The sequence below is a fragment of the Silurus meridionalis genome, chromosome 6, assembly GCF_014805685.1.
Source record: "Silurus meridionalis isolate SWU-2019-XX chromosome 6, ASM1480568v1, whole genome shotgun sequence".
NCBI lineage: Eukaryota > Metazoa > Chordata > Actinopteri > Siluriformes > Siluridae > Silurus > Silurus meridionalis.
In genome coordinates this window covers 1,876,574-1,897,496 of record NC_060889.1, presented here as the reverse complement: position 1 = coordinate 1,897,496, position 20,923 = coordinate 1,876,574, and the positions used below count along the sequence as shown (strand labels likewise).

The 20,923-nt window shown below is 40.8% G+C and overlaps 1 protein-coding gene across 1 annotated transcript in view; it reads left to right on the top strand.

Annotated features, from left to right (window-relative positions):
* lamc1 (laminin, gamma 1) overlaps nucleotides 1-12,830 on the top strand; it is a 54,312-nt gene extending 41,482 nt beyond the window's left edge. Inside the window, exons 10-28 of the mRNA XM_046852785.1 lie at nucleotides 653-842; nucleotides 926-1,038; nucleotides 1,719-1,940; nucleotides 2,063-2,251; nucleotides 3,226-3,471; nucleotides 4,532-4,685; nucleotides 4,774-4,916; nucleotides 4,999-5,177; nucleotides 6,032-6,185; nucleotides 6,281-6,486; nucleotides 6,572-6,651; nucleotides 7,789-7,926; nucleotides 8,000-8,144; nucleotides 8,247-8,396; nucleotides 10,127-10,241; nucleotides 11,049-11,248; nucleotides 11,329-11,487; nucleotides 12,278-12,377; nucleotides 12,465-12,830. Coding sequence (XP_046708741.1) covers nucleotides 653-842; nucleotides 926-1,038; nucleotides 1,719-1,940; nucleotides 2,063-2,251; nucleotides 3,226-3,471; nucleotides 4,532-4,685; nucleotides 4,774-4,916; nucleotides 4,999-5,177; nucleotides 6,032-6,185; nucleotides 6,281-6,486; nucleotides 6,572-6,651; nucleotides 7,789-7,926; nucleotides 8,000-8,144; nucleotides 8,247-8,396; nucleotides 10,127-10,241; nucleotides 11,049-11,248; nucleotides 11,329-11,487; nucleotides 12,278-12,377; nucleotides 12,465-12,721 — 3,140 coding nt within the window. The 3' untranslated portion in view covers nucleotides 12,722-12,830. The remainder of the gene's footprint in view (nucleotides 1-652; nucleotides 843-925; nucleotides 1,039-1,718; nucleotides 1,941-2,062; nucleotides 2,252-3,225; nucleotides 3,472-4,531; nucleotides 4,686-4,773; nucleotides 4,917-4,998; nucleotides 5,178-6,031; nucleotides 6,186-6,280; nucleotides 6,487-6,571; nucleotides 6,652-7,788; nucleotides 7,927-7,999; nucleotides 8,145-8,246; nucleotides 8,397-10,126; nucleotides 10,242-11,048; nucleotides 11,249-11,328; nucleotides 11,488-12,277; nucleotides 12,378-12,464) is intronic.
* Nucleotides 12,831-20,923: the final 8,093 nt, after the last annotated feature.

The window sequence follows — 20,923 nt, the reverse complement described above, 5'->3', positions numbered from 1 at the left end:
AATTTCAACTTCTAGCGTCTAAAGTGCCATGAAAATCCACCCCATATATGTAAGTGGAGTCAGGTGCTGATGTATAAAAGGCTACTCGAGATCATCCACTCCAAACCATGAATCCCATGGAATGCACACAAACGGAATGTGGTAGCTCAGTGGTTTAGATTGGAGGTTGACCGCTACTCAATAAATATGTGTATATTAATTATATAAATAAATATTGATGGAAAAAAAAGACTCATTCAAACTACACCAAAAAGTAACACGCTAAATACTGTTACATCCAAAAATAATAAGAAAAGACGCTTCAAACAAACATCACAGTGATTCGCCTTTAGAGGCCGCTCTCGTGTTGTATAACGCAACCATTGTTCCATTGTTTCCGACAATCAACTGTCGTTGCCGATTAATTAGCAAAACCAATTAATCGTTCGGCCTCTAGTTAAGATGCTGGACGTCCCATCAAAAGGACGTTAGTTCAAATCCCAGCACCACCCAGCTAGCTTTGAATTTTTAGGTTGGTTTGACCTCTGATTTGGAAATAGAAGCCCAGTGTTGGAGCTCGAGCCTCCAGAATTTGGAACCGCTCCCCGATATGACTCCGTGACCGAGAGGACGGAGCGCGCTAACCTGGTTGACACGTTCCTTGTTCCTGTAGAGAAGTTTTTGGGGAACCACTTCCTGAGCTACGGCCAGAACCTGACGCTCAACTTCCGGGTAGAGCGCCGTGACGCGCGTCTCTCAGCCGAGGACGTGGTGCTGGAGGGAGCTGGGCACCGCATCGCCGTGCCCCTTATCGCCCAGGGAAACTCGTATCCTGGAGACCAGATGCAGACCTTTGTGTTCAGGTGAGCTGAGTTCTAATCTTCGGTCTGAGTTCTGACCGATATTTTGATCAGTCAAATGTAAACACGCATGTTGTATCCGACAGGCTTCATCACACCCCAGATTCGCCCTGGAGACCAGAGCTGCAACATGCAGAGTTCCAGAAGCTTCTCCACAACCTGACTGCCATCAAGATCCGTGGAACCTACAGCGAGAGAAGTACGCATGACTTCTAAGTATAGCGCAGTAGACACGTTTCGGAGCAGCGCCAAAGATTCTAGTAGATCCTCACTAGGGTTGCATAATTCCAGCAAATTTCAGGACTGAAAACTTTCTGATGGGAATAAACTAGGCCACACTCCCTACATGCACTGTGCAATTGTCCATCACACAACTATACAATCATAAAAACAAATACACTGATTGAGCAGATGTTTTAGGTGAGATATTATAAAAACAAAACAAAACAAAAAAACAGCACCCCCTACAGTCAAGGGGGTTTGACCGGAAATGCAGAACAAAACAGTAATATTGTTAAATATAAAAAAATATCTAGAATTGTTCTACATACAACATGAAAGTTGAACCTTTTTTTTCAGCTTATGACCAAACAAAATGTTTTAAAAAATGTATAAGATTTTCTTATTGACAAAATTTATAATGAATTCCCATAAATTCCTGCTTGCAAGTTTTAAAACGTAAATTTACGGTGTAATTTTTTTAGACTTTATTTTCTGTTCTATTTCTGTATTCCCGTGGTAAGTTTCCACTCTTGAAGATTCCTTCAATTTTGCAGCCTTAATCCTGCCTGATCACACCACAGGTCTTGGGGAAGATGAGAAAACTAGCACATGTTACGAATGAGTCTTGACAGTCTGGCAATCAATCTCGACGTCTAGGTGCCGGATATCTGGATAACGTGTCCCTGGTGACTGCGCGGCGAGGACACGGGGATCCGGCGCGCTGGGTCGAGAGGTGTACGTGTCCTCCCGGTTACGAGGGTCAGCACTGTGGGAGGTGCGCTTTGGGGTACAGGCGAAGCCGACCGGCGCTGGGCCAGTTCAGCCCTTGTGAAGCCTGCAACTGCAACGGCCACAGCGACACCTGTGACCCTGAAACAGGTTCCAGACGCCTTTCCTATTAGCCGGCATTCTTTTTTGGGGGGCGGTACATTATCACACCATTTTCTTTTATTACATTTTTTTATTTGTTTTTTCCTTTTTTATTTGTTTTTTCCTTCCAGGAATGTGCGACTGCCAGGACAATACAGCCGGCATGAGTTGCGAAAGGTGTAAGGACGGTTTCTACAACAATGCCACGGTCGGTTCACCTTCAGTCTGCATAAAGTGCCCGTGTCCCGCAGGCGCCACTTGCGCCGTCGTGCCCAAAACCAGAGAGGTGGTGTGCACCAACTGTCCAGCCGGCACCACAGGTACATCTCGCTCCTTAGGGGTGTAACGATATGCAAAATACATGGTTTGCTACGTACCCCCTGATTTTTTAATCGCGGTTCGATGTTCAATTTCGGGGAAGAAACGCAAATCATAAAATTGCTTGTCTTTTGTTTGTTTCTTTTGTTTGTGAACATCAACAGTTTTCATTTAACAAACAATTTGCCTGCTTGGTAAAATAATATACAAAATAAAATTAAATGATTTTGAATACATCCAATAAATGCCATATTATTATCTTGACTAAATTCAGTAATCGATTAAATTAGCACAAATTAAATTGATTAAATAGAATAAAATCAATAGGGTTAGGGTTAGGGTTAGAAAGATTTAATAGTTTACGTTTGTTAGACCCCATTTCGGTAATACAAATGAATTTTTGAAGCTGGACATAAATCGTTAAAGAATCCATAGCGCTACACACAGGAAAAATGCAGGAAGTGGCGGCGATGGAAGCGTAAAACAAGTGCGTCAGCCACAGTGACACTGCGCTAACTCTAGTTTCTGTGTTATACCCTTGCCGATCTTGTGTATGTTTTTCCAAGTTTAATAAGAATAAAAGAAATAAACTATGACACTGCACTTAAAATGCGAGGCGGAGAACATACAGACTTGCGGTCCGCCACTTCGTGAGGTAACTCAGATTTTAACTCTGTTCGTAAAAAGGACTGCATTTCAGTACACGTGTGTACTGAACCGAAAGTCCGGTCCTGTTACACCCCTCATTCAAGTTTTTACTTTTACTTCTGTACATTATTCACCCCTCACCCCTGTACGTATGGACCCCATACCCTTATTTATCACACTGCTTATGCACTTCTGGTTCGATGCCAACTGCATTCCACTGGTTCTGTACATGTACCTTGCACAATGACAATGTCGAATCGAATCTAATCCAATGTTCCGATCCGTCTTGGATTTTTATATTGAAAGCCTTGATGTACGTGCTCCTCAGGGAAGCGGTGCGAGCTGTGCGACGACGGGTTCTTCGGCAACCCTCAGGCCTCCAGCGGTCCCACGAGGCCGTGCCGGGCGTGCAACTGCAACAACAACATTGACCCGAACGCCGTGGGCAACTGCGACCGCGACAGCGGCGAGTGCCTGAAATGCATCTACAACACCAACGGCTTCTTCTGCGACCGCTGCAAAGAGGGTTTCTACGGCAACGCCTTGGCCAGCAACCCCGCCGACAAGTGCAAACGTGGGTACCGTCCAGGGCAGCCAGTTCAGTTCGTTTTTATTATTGTAGCACTTTTAACAATAGACATTGTCTGAAAGCAGCTTTACACAGATAATATAGTAAGAAAGAATCAAGGAGAGTGCAGGAAAAACTCCCCGAGATAGCATGAGGAAGGAACTGGACGCAAGAGGGAACCCATAGTATCTTCAATCATTTATTGCCCTTAAAATGTCCGGCTAATGCGAATAATGGGATGTGTATATAAGAGGTGGGTCATTTTACAGTGCAATGGCGTACGGTAGGAATTTTGTATTTTTCTGGGTGGGACGGATTTTCCATGATTGACAGGAGTTTGTTCGGTTTCCTCACTGTCTCCGATCTGGCCAGTTTGTGTCCGAGTACAGAATGTATTCGCCGTTGCAGATGATTTTATCACAATTGCCTGCATCCCTGGCACTGATGCTGCTCCCCCAGCAGACCACTGCTCTATAAAGGGCACTTTACCAAAACAGACTGATAAATTTTATGATCTGAGCTTCCTCAGGAAATAGTCTGCTCAACCCCTTCATATACACAGCATCAGTGTTGGTCCTTCAGTCCAGTCTGCTGTTTAAGTGAACACCTAAGAACTTGTAGTTGTCCAACCCCAACCTCCTCAACCCAAATAATGGGTTTATTAATAGTTTTACCCTACGAGTCCCCGGTATTGCACATGCGTTAGGTTACGGTTCGCAGTAGTGCCTGCCAGAGGGCACCAGAGGGAGCCAGAGAGCTGCCAAGGTTGTGTCATGTTGGTTGATACTCATAGTTTCTGTACTATTGTAAATACATTTATCTCATATTTTTTTACTTTATTATATTTGTATCTTTTATTTAGTACTAATATAAATTTTTTTGTTAATTATTTTAGTATAAAAAAAATGTCCTTAATTTCTGCATTCAATATTATTTATTATTATTATTTTTGAGTATTTTTATTATCATTATTAATGCCACCAGTCTTGACTGTAGCTATTGCGCTTATACCCATATCCGAGCAGTTCTTTTTTTTGACCCCCGACTCTCCCGTTCACGTCTGTAGCTTGCGCTTGCTCACCGTACGGCACGGTGAACGGAGACTCGACGTGCATGCAGGTCACGGGGCAGTGCGAGTGCCTCCCTCACGTCATCAACAGAGACTGCAGTGCCTGCGAGGCCGGCTTCTACAACCTGCAGAGCAAAGAAGGCTGCCAAAGGTACTTTAAAAACGCTAATAACTATGAAAGTTCGCCTTTATCATTGAATTCGTTTACCGAATCGTGCTTTTTGCGAACGGTCCGATAGGTGCAACTGCAACCCCGTCGGCTCCACCAACGGCCAGTGCGACATCGCGAGCGGCCAATGTGAGTGTCAGCCTGGAGTCACGGGGCAGCACTGCGATCGCTGCGAGGTCAACTTCTTTGGCTTCGGCTCGTCCGGATGCAAACGTAAGACGATCTTCGGTTGTTTGAGCGTGTTAATTATAAAGTTTTTTTCCCCCTCGTTTTAAGACTTTGTGTCTCATTACAGCCTGTGATTGTGACCCCGAGGGCTCCCGGACGGCTCAATGCAGAGACGACGGGCGTTGCGAGTGTCGCTCTGGCTTCGTCGGTACTCGCTGCGATATGTGCGAGGAGAACTACTTCTACAACCGCTCCATTTCCAGATGCCAGCAGTGTCCTAACTGCTACAGCCTCGTCAGGGACAAGGTAGGAGCTGTCCAGTGCTAGAGTAACGATCAGTTTTGGAATGTCCTATAGTAGTTACCAGTGGTGTAACGGAACACAGAGTCACGGTTCCGATCAATTTCGGTATGATTGAAGTGCAAAACATAAAATTGCATGTTGTTTTTATTCATTTATTAATTATTACATAAAATGTCGCCTTTGTTAAATAATATAAAAAATGTTATATAATCATGTAATATTTTATACAAATAAAATGCGTACAAAAAATTTTAAGAATCAAACGAATGCAATAAACTTTATATTGATTCAACCGAGAAATCGATGAAACAAATTAAAGTGGAATTAAATAAATGAAAACATTTATTACTTTACATTTGTTAGACCATGTTTAGGGTAATACATGTTTTTTTTTCTTAATTTTTTCTTTTGTTTTTTTACATTTAATATTTACATTTTTTCTGTGTATTTTCTCCTTTTGAGAGAAATTCTTGAAGCTGGACATATAACGCAAAAAACTAAAAAACAAAAAAAAACAAAACAATAAATAAAAATAAATAACGAAAGTGCCGTCGATTTTCATGCATTCGCAAAATAAAAGTTTTACACACTACAAATCATATTTCCGGTACGTATTGAGGAGCCACAGTGACACTGCGCTAACTCTAGTTCCTTTGTTTTTTTGGTTTTTTTTAAATACCCCTGCCATTGATGTTTTCAAGTGTAATGATGATAATAATAAAAAAAAAAGATGCTATTAGATTTTTTCTTATGCCATAAAAAACCTTTACGTTTCCAACATTCTACGCCAGTATTGCAGTTGTTGGCTCTAATAAATTAAATTATTATTTTAAATTAAAATAATCTTTCCTTTCCAGGTGAACCAGCAGAGGCAGAAGCTCCACGACTTGCAAAATCTGATCGACAACCTGGGCAGCCAGGATACAGTGAGCGACAAGGCCTTCGAGGACCGCCTCAAAGAGGCAGAGAAAACCATCATGGATCTCCTCAAGGAGGCTCAGGCCAGCAAAGGTAGACGCCTGCCGTGGACGCCACCCGCACGCCCTTGCTAAAAAGCCAGTTTCTAACCCGTCCCCTCTCTTTTGTGTTTACTAACCTGCTCACAGAGGCGGACAAAGACCTCTTGGATCGCTTGAAGAGCGTCAACGACACGCTGACGACGCAGTGGAACCGGCTGGAGAACATCAGGAACACCGTGGAGGACACCGGAAACCTGGCGGACAGGGCGCGCGGCAGAGTGCGCGACACGGAGAAGCTGATCGAGCGCGCTCGGGACGAGCTAGACAAGGCGAAGGACGCCATCAGCAAAGTGGCGAGTAGACGAGTTGAGAACTTAGTGTGGTGATATGAGCGAGACCGAAAGGGAGTAACGGATGTTTTTTTTGTTTGTTTGCCAGGATATAAAAATTCCCACAACCACTGGAGATCCGAACAACATGACGCTCCTGGCTGAGGAGGCACGCAGTCTGGCAGAGAAGTACGATTTTAGGGAGTAGGGTTGCTAAGTTTCGGGAATTTTCAAGACTGGAAACTTTTCATGGGAATTTAGAATTGCAGGTCAGGCTAGAACCCGGAAAAACTGAAATGTTGTCGGAAAAAGAAAATAAATCTCGCAGAATGATTTTGGTCAAAACATCCAGATTGAAATGCAGGGTGACTGAGGCCACGCCCCCTACAGGCGTGCATTCGCGCAAATTACACGAATGGGACAAATTCGCGTTGAAAGCATCCTTGTTGCTGCGTGTAAGCGATTGTGCAACGAAAGGATACTAACTATTGAATCAAAAGTCCAAAATGTCGTTTAAAAAACAATAAAAATAAAAAAACCATTGAATTCTATAACGCAGTATCTATCTATCTGCTTTTACACACTGCAGCCAACAGATGGCGCAAAAGTTTTATGTATGTCAGCTTGTGACCAAACAGGATTGCAAAGGGGTGGAAGATTTCCAGCAAATATCCAGAAACTTTCTATTGGATCTTCATCAGGGGAATTTGGGAAATATTCCAAGTTGGAAGCTTAACAGGAATTTATGAACAATTATGGGAATTAATTAGAAAATTATATCAATTTCCCCAAACGATCCACATGTATACAAACATAAACATTTTGCTTGGTCATAAGTTGACATGCATGCAAACTAATACAGATTTAAAAAAGAATTGATTATTATTGTTTTGAATTTTAACAATCAATTTGTCATGTTTACGTAATTTACGCGAATACTCGAAATTTTCGGACCTAATTTTGTGCGCGGGATTCAAGAAATGATGTGTATGTTACGGAGGAATGCGTAGTGCCTGTAGGTGGTGTAGTAGCCCTGCAGTAAGTGCGCAGTGATCACAAAAAATCCTGTTTATATTTGTTTGTATATGATGCAGTTTAAATACATTTCTTCAAAATCTCCAATTCCTGTCAAGTTTCCAACTTGGAATATTTCCAAACTTCCCCAGAGGAAGTTCCCGTGGAAAGTTTCTGGAAACTGCCTGATCATGCACTTGACCTGCTCACCGTGGATGTAACGAGTGATTGAGTTACTCAAGATTTAAATCTGGTCATTCAAGAAATAGTTTTAGTGACGATCCTGGTATTTTTCGCCGTTTCTTTCCATAGGCACAAGACGGACGCGGATCAGATCGAGAAGATCGCGAAAGACGCCAACGACACTTCGACGAAGGCCTACAACCTGCTCATGAAGACTTTGGATGGCGAGAGCAAAATCAACAAGGACATCGACGACCTGAACAAGAAGTACGCGTCCTTTTGAGTCTAGGTTTCTTCTCTGTACGTTCGGTACCCGTCCTAAATTTCTAACCTTCCCTAGGTACAATGATGCCAAGGATCTGGCGAAGAACCTGGAGAAACAGGCCACCAAAGTACGCTCCGAAGCCGAAGAAGCGGGAGACAAGGCTATGAAGATCTACGCGAACTTGACCAGCCTGCCTCCGTTTGACCTCAAATCGCTCGAGGTGAGGATGCTGGTTATTGGCACACTTTATTAATTTTTTTGCCATTTCCAATATTCGTACTAATGCTTCGAGATCACGAAAATGATATTGTTGGTGTTTTAGGACGAAGCCAATAAAATAAAGAAGGAGGCGTCGGACCTGGATAAGCTCATAGATAAGACTGAGAAGGAATACGTCGATCTAAGAGAAGACTTGCGAGGAAAAGAAAACGATGTCCGCCGACTGCTAGAGAAGGGGAAGACCGAGCAACAGGTACGTTTCCTTTAGTTTGTGATTGAACTTGTGGATTTTACAGGGTTTTTCTACTACCCGCCCACCCAACCCCCTACATTCTAAATGTCCCACCAACCTAACCACCATCCTTCTTACCAACCCACTGGACCACCATCTACCAATTTTACCCACCCAAACATCCGCCTTCTCACTAGGGCTGCATTATTTTGATAATCGATTATCATGCGGTTGTTATTGTTTTCGATTAATCGGGCGATTATTGCTGTTTTCAAATAATCGGCGAATGTTGATGTTTTTGATTGATCGGACTATTATCGTTGTTTTTCTGTTAATTGGGCGATTATCGTTGTTTTCGGGTAATCGGGCGATTATTGTTTTTCGATTATTGTTCGGGCTATTGTTGTTTTCGATTAATCGCCAATTATTGTTGTTGGTCGGTCGGTCGATTATCACTGTTTTCGGTTGATCAGGCACTTATTGTTTTCGATTAATAGGGCGGTTGTTGTTGATTGGCCGATTATTGTTGTTTTCGATTAATCGGGCGATTATTGCTGTTTTCAAATAATCGGTGATTGTTGATGTTTCGATTAATCGGCAAATGTTGATGTTTTTGATTGATCGGAAGATAATTGTTTTTCGGTTAATCGGCTGATTATTGTTGATTGGAGGGGGGGTTTGTTTTTGATGAGATGCTTTGCTATTTATAACCATATAAAACCCAAATTCAGGATATTTACTTATATAAAAGTCGACTTTAAAAAATGGTGTACATAGTAGCTGCTTGCTAAGGCGCCCATGAAGGATTTGTCCTTCGCAAAAATTCCCTCATGCCTCATGTTTCTTTCCGTAAAAAATACAAAAATAATAAAAATACATTCGTGTTTGCGGGGTGGATCGATATAAAAATATAATTACGACATTGTTTAAACCATTTTTGTAAAAAAATAATTGTAAATTTACAGACATTTGGTTCGGTTGTGAAGACATAAGCATCTCAAATATGTAATTAATAACATTTTGCATAATAATTAAATGGCGTGCATAAATTAAATATACAAACATTGGAAACGAGCGTTTGAACAAGTCCTTCGAAGGTTGCCAAGTCGCCGGGAATTGGGTTTGAAAAAAAAGTTACTGTTGCAGTAGACGAACGCTATAAAAAAGTATTTAAAATAAAAGTCGAAACAGTCACCAAGACAGAACGGATCCAGTCAGCAAAAACAGACACTTTACACAACAGCGCTTTTACTATCTTCCCCTTTCATTCCATAGCCTCCTTTCTTAACAACCGACCATTCCAATTATCCACATCTTCATTCCCGTCTTTCCTTTTCTTCCTGCCGTTCTTTACTTACTTTACTTTCTTCCTCGCATCACTCACTTCCACCCTTTCTACCCTAAAGAGGGAACTGGAGCCAGACTGCGGGGGTGCTCGTGATTCAAATGTGATGAAAGATGATGAAGCTTCGAGTCTACAATCTCGTCCACTTCCTGAAAGAAAGAGCTGATCCCTGAACACACACTTGAAAGGGAAGGACATAATCCTGGCTTATTAAAAAATCTTTTTCGCTGCTTGTGCCGCATTTCATTTACAAACTTCTTCGGATTTTGCTCGTTCAATCCTCAGTCATTCGAAACACAGTCAAGCGGCCCCCAGAATGTCTTTATTCCGGGTGAAAAATACTTTCCCAAGTTTCCATCTTTTGCTTTCGTTTGAATTTTTTTTTGTTGTTGTTTGTGTCGTTTAGACAGCGGATCAGTTGCTGGCTCGAGCCGATGCTGCCAAGGCCCTGGCCGAGGAGGCAAAGGAGAAAGGCACGGCCACCTTCAAGGAGGCAGAGGCCATTCTTAACAACCTCCGGGGTAAGTGAACGCGACCAAATATATACGTTTTTGTTTTTTTTTAATAAAATCTTAAATTCAACTCTGTGTGTTGTACATAAACAATCAACTGGTCTTGATCGCCATCTGTTGGCTGCAGTGTGTAAAAGCAGATGGAAGGATACTGCGTAATAGAATTCAATATGGTTTATATGTTTGTTTGTTTTTGACCCAAAATATTACTTATTTTCAAATGCTACATACAGTATATGATCAAAAGTTAAGGGACACCCGAGTTTTCCACCCATATGTGGTTCTCTCCAAAATTTGCTTCCACAATGTGGCTGCAATTTTCGCTTCACTCGAACTACGAAACCCAAAATAATATACACGAGACACAAATAAATATAACCCCCGCACAGAATGTTTGTAATAACGTTAAAAGTTGTTCGAACATAAAAAGTTGAACAAACATCAATAACAAATTCAAGTAAACGTAAAAAGGAGAAAGAAGGTCGATCCCCCCCGATGTACATATGCAAACGTTTTGCAAATTACGTATTAATATGCAAAACGTCTGCATATGCATCTCTGCATTGAAATTGAATTTTCTAACAGTAGTTATGAAATTTACATATTTTTATTTTTTTAACACTTTAAGTTGCGAATTGATTTTTTGCAAAATTCGATCAAAGCTACAGCAGAAAGGTAGCAAAATTTTCCTCAAACCCCAAGCCTTCTTGCTGCATCCATAAATCTTCACCTTCTGATTTAACGAACAATTGAATTTTGTCGATAAACGTCTCTGATGCGATTGAATCGCTGCTAAACCCCCGTTTCCCTCTGCAGACTTCGACCGGAGAGTGAACGACAACAAGACGACAGCCGAAGAGGCCCTGAAGCGCATCCCACAGATCAACGCGACAATCAACGCTGCCAACGAGAAGACCCGGCAGGCAGAGGCCGCCCTCGGCAACGCAGAGGCCGACGCCAAAGACGCCAAATCCAAAGCGGAGCAAGCGGAGAAAATAGCCAGCAACGTCCAGAAGGTTCGAACCGCCTCCAGACGAACTCCGCTGGTCGCTCGGTAGCACTCGCTCACGATCTCTTCCGTGTTTCTCCCGTTCAGGGTTCTGCCAAAACCAAGGCAGATGCCGAAAAAGCCTTCGCCGACACCATGAAGTTGGACGACGAGGTAAAGGACATGATGAAGCAGCTGGCAGACGCTGAGAACGAGCTGGAGAAGAAGCAAGACGAAGCCGCTCAGGACATGATGATGGCTTCTATGGTATGTTAACAGAATTTGTTGAGGCAGCAAGACATTTTCGATCAGGGGTTCCCCAACATTTTTCTGTGAGGGCCACATATTTTTGTTTACCTTTAATTTGGGTCAGTCTATAACAGAAAATCACAAGGCCCGAAATGACTACTACTATTGTGGAGATTTAAAAAAAAAGTATTAATTACGCCCCCTACTGGTTGAAATCAAAACATTTATGTACTTTTGCAAATAGGTGGTGGGTGAATCTAACAAATAAGCTACATTAATAACTTGAGGTCGACCGATACCGATACTTGAGGATAACAGAGTAAATATTTTTAAATGGATACTGGATAAAAAAAAGACCATGTAAAATAGTACTGAACTTTATTACAAAAAACCCAATAATACTTAGTACTGAAAATGTGCTAATGGCAATACATTTTAATATTTTAATGAATGAATATAATTATATATTTCTTTATAAAAATTATAAAAAAATAATTCAAATAGAGCGCTCTCAGTGCAGCGTGCAGTCTTGCATGTCAAAAAACATACATTGATTCGCCTCTAGGGACCGCTCTCGTTTTGACAGTGGACCGGCACCCGGAAAAACTATCAATATGGATTTATTATTATTTTTTTATAATATATAATGGTTACAAGGCCAGCTAACTTTATCATCAAATACAGATATGATTGGAGTAAAACATTTAAAATTGCATTTTCAGAAATACTTCGGCGACCCGTTTTAGATCATACACAGTGACTAATAGTTATATTACAAGGATTCTACCAGTAACCTTTTTGTCGGCAGGCATCAGCCAACGCCAAGGAAGCGGATGAAAACGCCCGCAAGGCGAAGAACTCGGTCCGCACTGTCCTCGATGCCATCACCACCCTGCTCAGCCAGCTCGGTAAGCGAAATGTTCAAGCGCCATCACCTGTATTCTATTTACTGCACTTCTATGAACGATTTCGGACTTCTTTTGTTATTCACGCAGGCAATATCGACAAGGTGGACCTGAGTAAGCTGGACCAGATCGACCGGTCGCTGCAGGACGCGAAGGACAAAATGGCCGGCAGCGACTTGGACAGGAAGCTGAAGGAGCTGGAAGACATTTCCAAGAGCCAGGAGGACATGATCGGCGATTACGACCGGCAGATCCGCGAGATCCGCGCCGACATCGCCAACCTCAACGACATCAAAAACACCCTGCCGAACGGCTGCTTCAACACGCCGTCCCTCGAGCGGCCTTAACCCCTTCCACTCGTCTCTCCACCCTGATGGTCCCTTTCGACATTTCTAACATTTGATCCAAGATGCCATCTTTTACCAAAATCTGTCATGCTTTTTTTTTTTTTTTTTTTTTTAAGCTGAATATTTTTTTTTTTTTTTTTTTTTTTTTTTTTTTGGTCCATCAGTAAAGAATTTTCTTTTTTTTTCTTTTTTTTTTCTTTTTTTTTAAGAAAACAGCAGCTTTTTTCTACCAGATATGCAATTGTATGAAAAAGACCAGCTTGAAGAGCTTATCAGAGATATATATATTTTTTGTCTTTTTGTCTTTTTTTTTTTTCTCCAGCTACTATCAAGCACTCCTCCAAATACGTACCACCGGTTCAGAAAAAAACGGACAGTTGAAGGAATCTCGTTTGCTGTTTTATTTTCGTCTCTCTGAACGTCACTATACATACCACACTATACGCTTCACTCTACACTACAGTATTCGTCTCGTCTCGTCTCATCGCTCCATATCCATTGGTCTAAATGCGCTCGTCTTTTTTTTTTTTTTTTTTTTTTTTTTTTAAATTCCAAAAAAAAAGCTGCTGCTTATTTACATCACGTTCGTTTTTTTTTTTTCCGACGCAAAAAAAAAAAAAATCAACACTATGCAACTTTGTACATTTGCGTAGCGAGACTTATCTGATACACTGGTGCTAATAATTATCAAATGTTATATTTTTGTGTGAATGTTTTTTTTTTTTTTTAATAATTATTATTATTACGATAAAGAGCGAGGATTTTTTTTTTTGTTGTTTGTGTAAATATATTCTTAAATGTTTCAGGAACGGCTGATTAATTTTTTTTTTTTTGCAAAAAACTACACCATCGCCTATCGATTACTTCACGTCATAGGTTAACGATCAGCTACAATCTTCCACCTCCATAGTATATATTTATATAAATATATAAATCTTTATATGTAAGTCCTGTGGTATAATATGCTTGCTTGTATACTTGGCTAATTTTTTTTAAGCCTTTTAGCACCGCCATTTATTTTTAATTGTTTAATTCTCAGCGGGAGGTTAGTCAATAAAAAAAAATTTAAAAAAAAGATTTTGTAAGACAAACACTCCCTTAACTAAAAAAAAAAAAAAAAAATACATGTAGAATCTAACATTTTTGAAAATCCATTTTTTTTTTTTTTTTAGACAGCAAGCTGGTCACATGATCATCAGCCCAACCAATCGGAGAGAAAAATGTGCACAGGCACTATATAATATATATTATATAAAAAGCTACAAGAGATATTTAACATCTCAAATGGCTTTTTCCTCCTTTTTAGTCTATTATCAGGTGAAATATTTTCCAGAAGCCGGTCGCCTTTCCAAAGCGGACACGAGTGCAAAAAACCCCCCCACGTATTACGACAGTATTTCTAATTTATATTGTAACGCAAGTATTGTTTATCAGCTGTTTCTTCAGAATGTGGATGTCTGTGTTGTCTTCTTCAAGCTCATCCTGTCCTCTGTTGATCTTTCGAGGCGCTCTAGACACACTCATCGTTCCAAGTACACACTAGAAAGGGCCTGAGAAACTCCAGCTTGTCACCTATTTGTCTGTCGAATTTATAACATAATAAACAGTGATTATTTTTTTTTTCCCTTCTCCGGACCTGACGATGTGTGATTTTGGTCATTGAATGGAAATCGGTCATTTGCTACACAAAATACTTTTAAATTGTTAAAAAAATCACAACACATAATTCCTTTATATTACTAAAAGTATTGGGACACCTCACTTTTCCAGCCCTATGTTTTCTTCACCCAAACTGTCACCACACATTTATATAGGATGTATTTTGATCTAGAGGTATTGAGTTTCCCTTCACTTGAATTAGGAGAATTTTGAAAAGGGATCTGGAGTGAAAAATCTTGACCTGCTTTAAAGCTCCGTATTGACTTCACCACAGGTTTCCTCCATTTACCTACAGCAGGTTAACAGCAAATGGGGTTTAAATGTGGAACGGGATGCTAAAAAACGATGGTCATGATGGTGTCATAATGGCGTCAGGGGGAAAAAAAGAACAAAATTCACTTATGTTTAAATGATTTAGGCACTAGAAAAAAACCTGCCTCATGAAGAAGAAGAAACCTTGAGAGGAACCAGACTCAAAACCCATCGTCAGTTGGGTGACGCCAAATAAATGATTAAAACATAAACATGTTTGAGAGTAAGAAATATCACAAACACAAATGTGCGATAATGAGGAAAAGTATCTTCATTTTGAAGGTCTGAAATCTTCCGGGTGGGGGATGTGGAGTTGGAGCAACCCCCAGATACCTCAAGATCTTTAATATGTAGTGTTTTACTGAAGACTGAGGAGAATATCCCATTCAGTACTCGCAGTATAAATCGTTTTCAAATGAAGATCTGCATATCAGTGACTTGGCAAAGAGAAGCAGCCAAGTAGGATTCTCTGAGGTAGCTTGAAAGCTCCACAGCTCAGGGAGAAGACCCTGTTCTCAGAACAACTTCAGCCTGGTCACTCAAGAACACTGTACTTTATGCATGTGTGCTGAACCATCTAATTTGTGGAGAAATTAAGGTTCTCCGATTTGACATTTTGATCTTTAAAGGCACTTGACACCCTCAACATACATAATACACACTCAGAAGAGCGTTAAACTCCAGTCACAGTATCTCACAAAAGTGAGTACACCCCTCACATTTCAGCAACCATTGTATGTTCTCAAGGGATAATACTAAAGCAATGAATGTATTGGATATATTTTATAGTCAATGTGCAGTTTGTACAGATTTACTGTCCTCTCAAACTAACTCAAACATACAGCCATTATTGTCTGCATAACAGGCAACAAAAGTGAGTACACCCTCAGCGAACATGTCAAAACCGTGTCCAAAGCGTCAATATTTTGTCCAAGCACCATCGTTATCCAGCACTGCCTTAATCCTGGGCATAGAATCCACCAAAGCTGCACAGGTTGTTGCTTGGATCCTCTTCCACTCCTCCATAATGACACATGGTACTTCTACATAGTACACCCTCCGCTTGAAGATTCCCCAAAGCTGCTCAATAGGGTTCAGGTCTGGAGACATACTTGGCCACTACATCACCTTTAGCTTCTTTAGCAAGTCAGTTGACATTTTGGCGGTGTGTTTGGGAGCGTTTTTTTACGTTGGAAAACTGCCATTTGTTTTCCTCACTAAACCGCAGCTCCCCAGTACCAGCAGCACTAATGCAGCCCCAGACCATGATGCTGCCACCACCATGTTTGACTGTAGGCAGAATACAATTGTCTTGTTGCAGTGTGCAGCGTATGGTCTGAGCACTGACAAGCAGACCTTTTGTTTCTGCAACCTCTGTAAGACCCTGACCACTGTATTGCAACTCGGTTTCAGGGTGTTACAGATCTTATAGTCTAGACAATCTTTGTGGAGCAGCAAAAATTTCAATTCTCAAATAATCGGAGTCTTTGTCATGAGGTGCCATGGTCAGTGGTCAGTATGAGAATTGTACTCAAAGCACCACATTTTAACTGCTCAAATACAAGATGCACAAATTTGCACGGTCCTGTCAAGCAGACAAAAACATGAGCAGGACTAGGACGTGTGGCTTTGCAGGATTACACGACGTACAGCTGTTATCACTTATGGGGCACTCACTTTTAATGGCAGTTATTAAGACAATAATGGTTGTATGGTGAGTAATTTTTAGAGGACAGTAAATCTGTACTGCTATAAAAGCTGCACACTGACTACTGTAACATACACTATATTTCCAAAAGTATTGGGACACCTGACTATGTGGTTCTTTTCCAAACTGTTACTGCACAGCTGAAGGCACACAATTGTACAGGCACCTTTACAGGCGCTATAATAAAGATTTTGCATTCACTTGAACTTGGAAACCCAAAACCTGTTCCAGCATGACAATGCCCCTGTGCACAAAGTGAACTCCTTGAAGATCTGGTTTACATGCTTTGGAGAGGAAGATCTTAAGTGGCCTGCTATAGAGCTCCATCCTGACACCTTTGGGATGAATGTAAACGCTGACTGCACCCCAGGTCTCCTCACCTACATCAGTACCTGCCTTTCGTAACACCCTTGAACACAAATATCCATAAGCACACTCCAAAACCTAGTGGAACATCTTTCCAGAAGAGTGGAGGGAATTATAAGAGCAAATTGGAAACAAATGTGGAATGCGATGATAAAAAATAACATACCATACTTATGACCAGGTGACCAAATACTTTTGGAAATATAGTGTATATCCAAGTTTCACTTCTATATTATTGTACCTTGAGAAGATCCTAAAACAGTTGCTGAAATGTGAGTTCTGCATTTGTTCAAATCTAATTATAAGGTATAAAACATGCGTCCTATTCCACATATTATTGGTAGAAGAATGCTGAGGATGGAGGACAAGGTTTATGGGTGTGGTGGGGGACAGAAGGTGGATGTAAAGGATTTGGGATCCTCCAGTGAAGCATAGTGGTGGGTGCAACCTGTTAATCAATAAGCTTGAATCTCTGACTCTCTTTAATCCTATTGGAGGATGGAGAGTTATAATTGTCCTTGAAATTGGTTTATATAACGAGTTTAAAGGGATTTTTCTAAACAGCATTTAAACTGCTGTTGTTCTGGGTATGTTCTCTTAAACGAGCTGTGTGTCATCATGAGATCACATGTTCTGGATATGGAATATTCATGCTGGGTAATAATTAATGCAAGATGGATTGGTCACCGGATTTGGCTCGGACAGTTATAGCAGACTTGAGACGGCAGATACGAATTGGGACTTGCAGCTGTATCATTCCTCATTTGAATCACCGTAGCAAAAGGGATTCATCAGACCGAGTTGCTCGTTCTAATCGCTGAGTCAGCAGGCATGCTAGGCTTGTCACGCCGATAACTAGCCAAGGGCTCAGTTTTTGAACAGAACAGCGCCGATGTCAATGCCGAAGTCCGAAACATGCATCACAAGGGTTCATTGTTCCATCCTCGGGCTGACCCCAACTTTCCCCCCAACTTATTTACATTGGAATAAAGACCTTTCTTGAACATGCCCAAAAGTCTTTGGTCCCCACAAAGCCCCCAGGCCTGAAAGGTTTTCTCTGTTCCAAACTGGCATGAAAAAAAAATGTGGACTATAAAAAGCATAATCGAATTCACCACATGATACACGCTGAATATTTTCACACACACATGGTCTTAGAATTCAATCAATTTCTGATTGTCAAAGGTCCATTTTTGGTAACATGTTCTTGCTTGTGTAAGGATTCCTTGATCAATTGCTAGAACCCAAACACTGAACTATACAGGCTAAATCATGCACGTAGCCGAGCCTGGCTTCGCTATTTCTTCCCATGTTGTGCTGTATGTTCATGCAGGGTGTGGTATTGATAAGACAGACGTAGACAGGATATGACTTGGGACGATCCATGAGTGTATAGTGTGTGTGTATATATAAGTGAGGTCAACTTCAGGTAGGGCACGCTGTGTGCAAACCGAGCGAGGCGTGGCTGTGTGTGTTTGGGTATGCTAGGAAACCTGTGACTCAGCCCATGTCTGAGGTACTTTGATAGTGTGTGTGTTTGGGTGTGTGTGACATGCAGGGCGTTGCTCAATAATAAAATCACAGCCTTGAGGTACTGCATTTTTGGGGTTTTTTTTTCATCCACCTGGAATTTCTGTTTTTCTCGCTCCGGGCTGTGTATTTATTCCAAATAGCTGGCATCCTTTCATCATCTCCTTCATGATTCTAGGTGTGTCTGTGCCATCAATATATCAAACAACAAGCACATGATACGAACATGGATGACGGTTTTGTTTCCCACAGTATTATAGCATTTCCCCCTAATACAGACATTAGCCTTTAGCCCGGATTCTTTTTCCTTCCAGAACCTTCTGCTGTTTTGCTTCGGTTGCCATGAATCCTACCGCTGTGAGACTCTTTCACGATGTTCTGAAACACAAATAGGTCAATGAAATATAGGCAGAATTTGAACCTGGAAATCTTTGAATTACAACTTTTTTAGGAAAAAAATTAGAATTTATTTTAATGCTGTGTCGATGATGTGTACTGTATAAAATATTACAATAAACCTGGAAGCTAAATATGTTTTTATGCTGCTTGGTTGTTGTTTTTTTCCATCAAGCTTTTAAGATTTGTAATCTTCAAATTTTTAACTTTTAAAAAAATATTAGGAATTGTAGGGAACCATGGCAATTAAAATTTTTAGTTTTTTTTTTTTTTTTTCTTCAATAATGTAACCTTTATTGTCAGCTCTTAGTCAAATTACATTTTTGGTCCTTCCTAGGAAAAGGTTTTGGGCACCTCTGGAGCTTTTCCTTCCTCAGTGGTTCTCTGGATTGGATTGGTGGGTTAACGTGTAAAAATGGGCTTTGAGGTCCTTAAGGTCCACTTTAATATTAAAATGATGAAAAGTAATAAATAAAACATTTATGACAAGTAATTCACAATTTTTGTTGAGTTTATACTACAGTACATGTACAATTCCTCTTAAAAAAGGAACCCTCTAAAGGAGAGTCAAAACCGTGCCATTTTTTGCTACTCGCGAGGGGTCATAGAACGTAACCCCCTGCGAGTATCGAGGTTGCACTGTTTTACTTTTTTACAATACGATGGAGAAAGATATTATAATTTAATTTGATTAACATGTTTAACACTAGACATTGTCCCAGAACAGCTATAAAGAGTTCGAAAAAGATTTGCGAATATACATTCGAGTGTCAGAAATTTGTTATTTATTCCTAAGGAGCGAACCAGTGGTAGAGAGAAACTCTCTGAGATGGTGTGTAAAGGAAAACCTTGAGAGGAACCAGACTCAGGGAACGTGTTTTCATTTGGGTGACACCGAAATTGTTGTCGGTTTATTTTTATTAGCGTCCCAATCCATCGTTCCACCTTCCACGTGGATGTAAACTCATGGATCTTCAGGATGTTCGCATTGAGCCATCCAACCATCCGAATGGTCTCCAATTGACGGGAACCCCATCCTTAGGTAGAGCGCCCAAATTTTTACATTGACGCCATATGGTAGACGCCCTTATTCAGAGCGACTTTACGTTTATGTCATTCATACAACTGAGCAGCAATAGGGTTAAGGGTCTCTTGCTCAGGGCCTCCAGAGTGGCAGCTTGGTGTGGGATATTATCGGTTACCAAATAATTACCACAGGACTTAACAAAGGTAACTTGTGAATAAAAACACATTTGTCTCAGTTCATTGGCTACTTCTTGGTCATACAATCTACACTACATAAAACACTGGTCAGTCTGAGGAGCCACAGGCCATCAAACTATATATCTCCTCCCTCTGCGGGTTAAACAGCTTCTCCACCATATACAGTAGATATAGATGATTTAGGTATAGTTATAGGTATAGATTTTCATGCCATGCTTATGTTTGTTTAATATCTCAGGCAATTATGTGCAATAATCTCAGTGCAAATAAAAATGATTTCCATTAGTTCCAACATGACTTTTATGGCATGTTTTTATTGCTGCATAGAAATACCAATTCATGTTGCTACACATTTCATTTCACTTAATATATACCTTAATATGTATATATTCATTTTGATTTTTTGTTTATTACCAAACGATTTTCCTACTGGCGCCAATAAAGAATTCTGATTCTGAATGATTCAAAAGTACCGTACCATTGGTGTGTCGGGAATATGGAAAGTTTCCCACATAAAGGTGTTTAGGTTCCATTTCCGTAGTTCAAATCACATTTGAACATCCACCACGTTCATGATTCCACGTGTAACAAAAGGTAGAAACTTTGGACCCTTTTAAATCCCACCTTAAAGAGAAGGAAAGTGTCTTCAAGGTATCTGTAATAATGTTCGATATCATTTATCACACAGAAAAAAAGGAACAGGAAAAGGGTACTCGTTTGCGTACACCTTGAGTACCTTTGGTGTGTAGCTTTTCTGTAAAAAAAGGATACCCTCATGTGAAGGATAAATAGTAAAGGCCATTGTGAGTACCGTATGAACGACAAAATTCGATCTATTCTCCTATTGAGTACCCATTTCTGAGTATTTGGATGTGCAAACCGGCCTGCCCTCTGTTTCAGAGTGTGCTTGAATCAGCTCTTGTGAGTCAGTAAGGCGTGAGCGGCGTGTCGTCGCATGCACGAGCCTCCAGACAGTATAAAGCTCGCGAGCGGCCAGACAAGTCAAC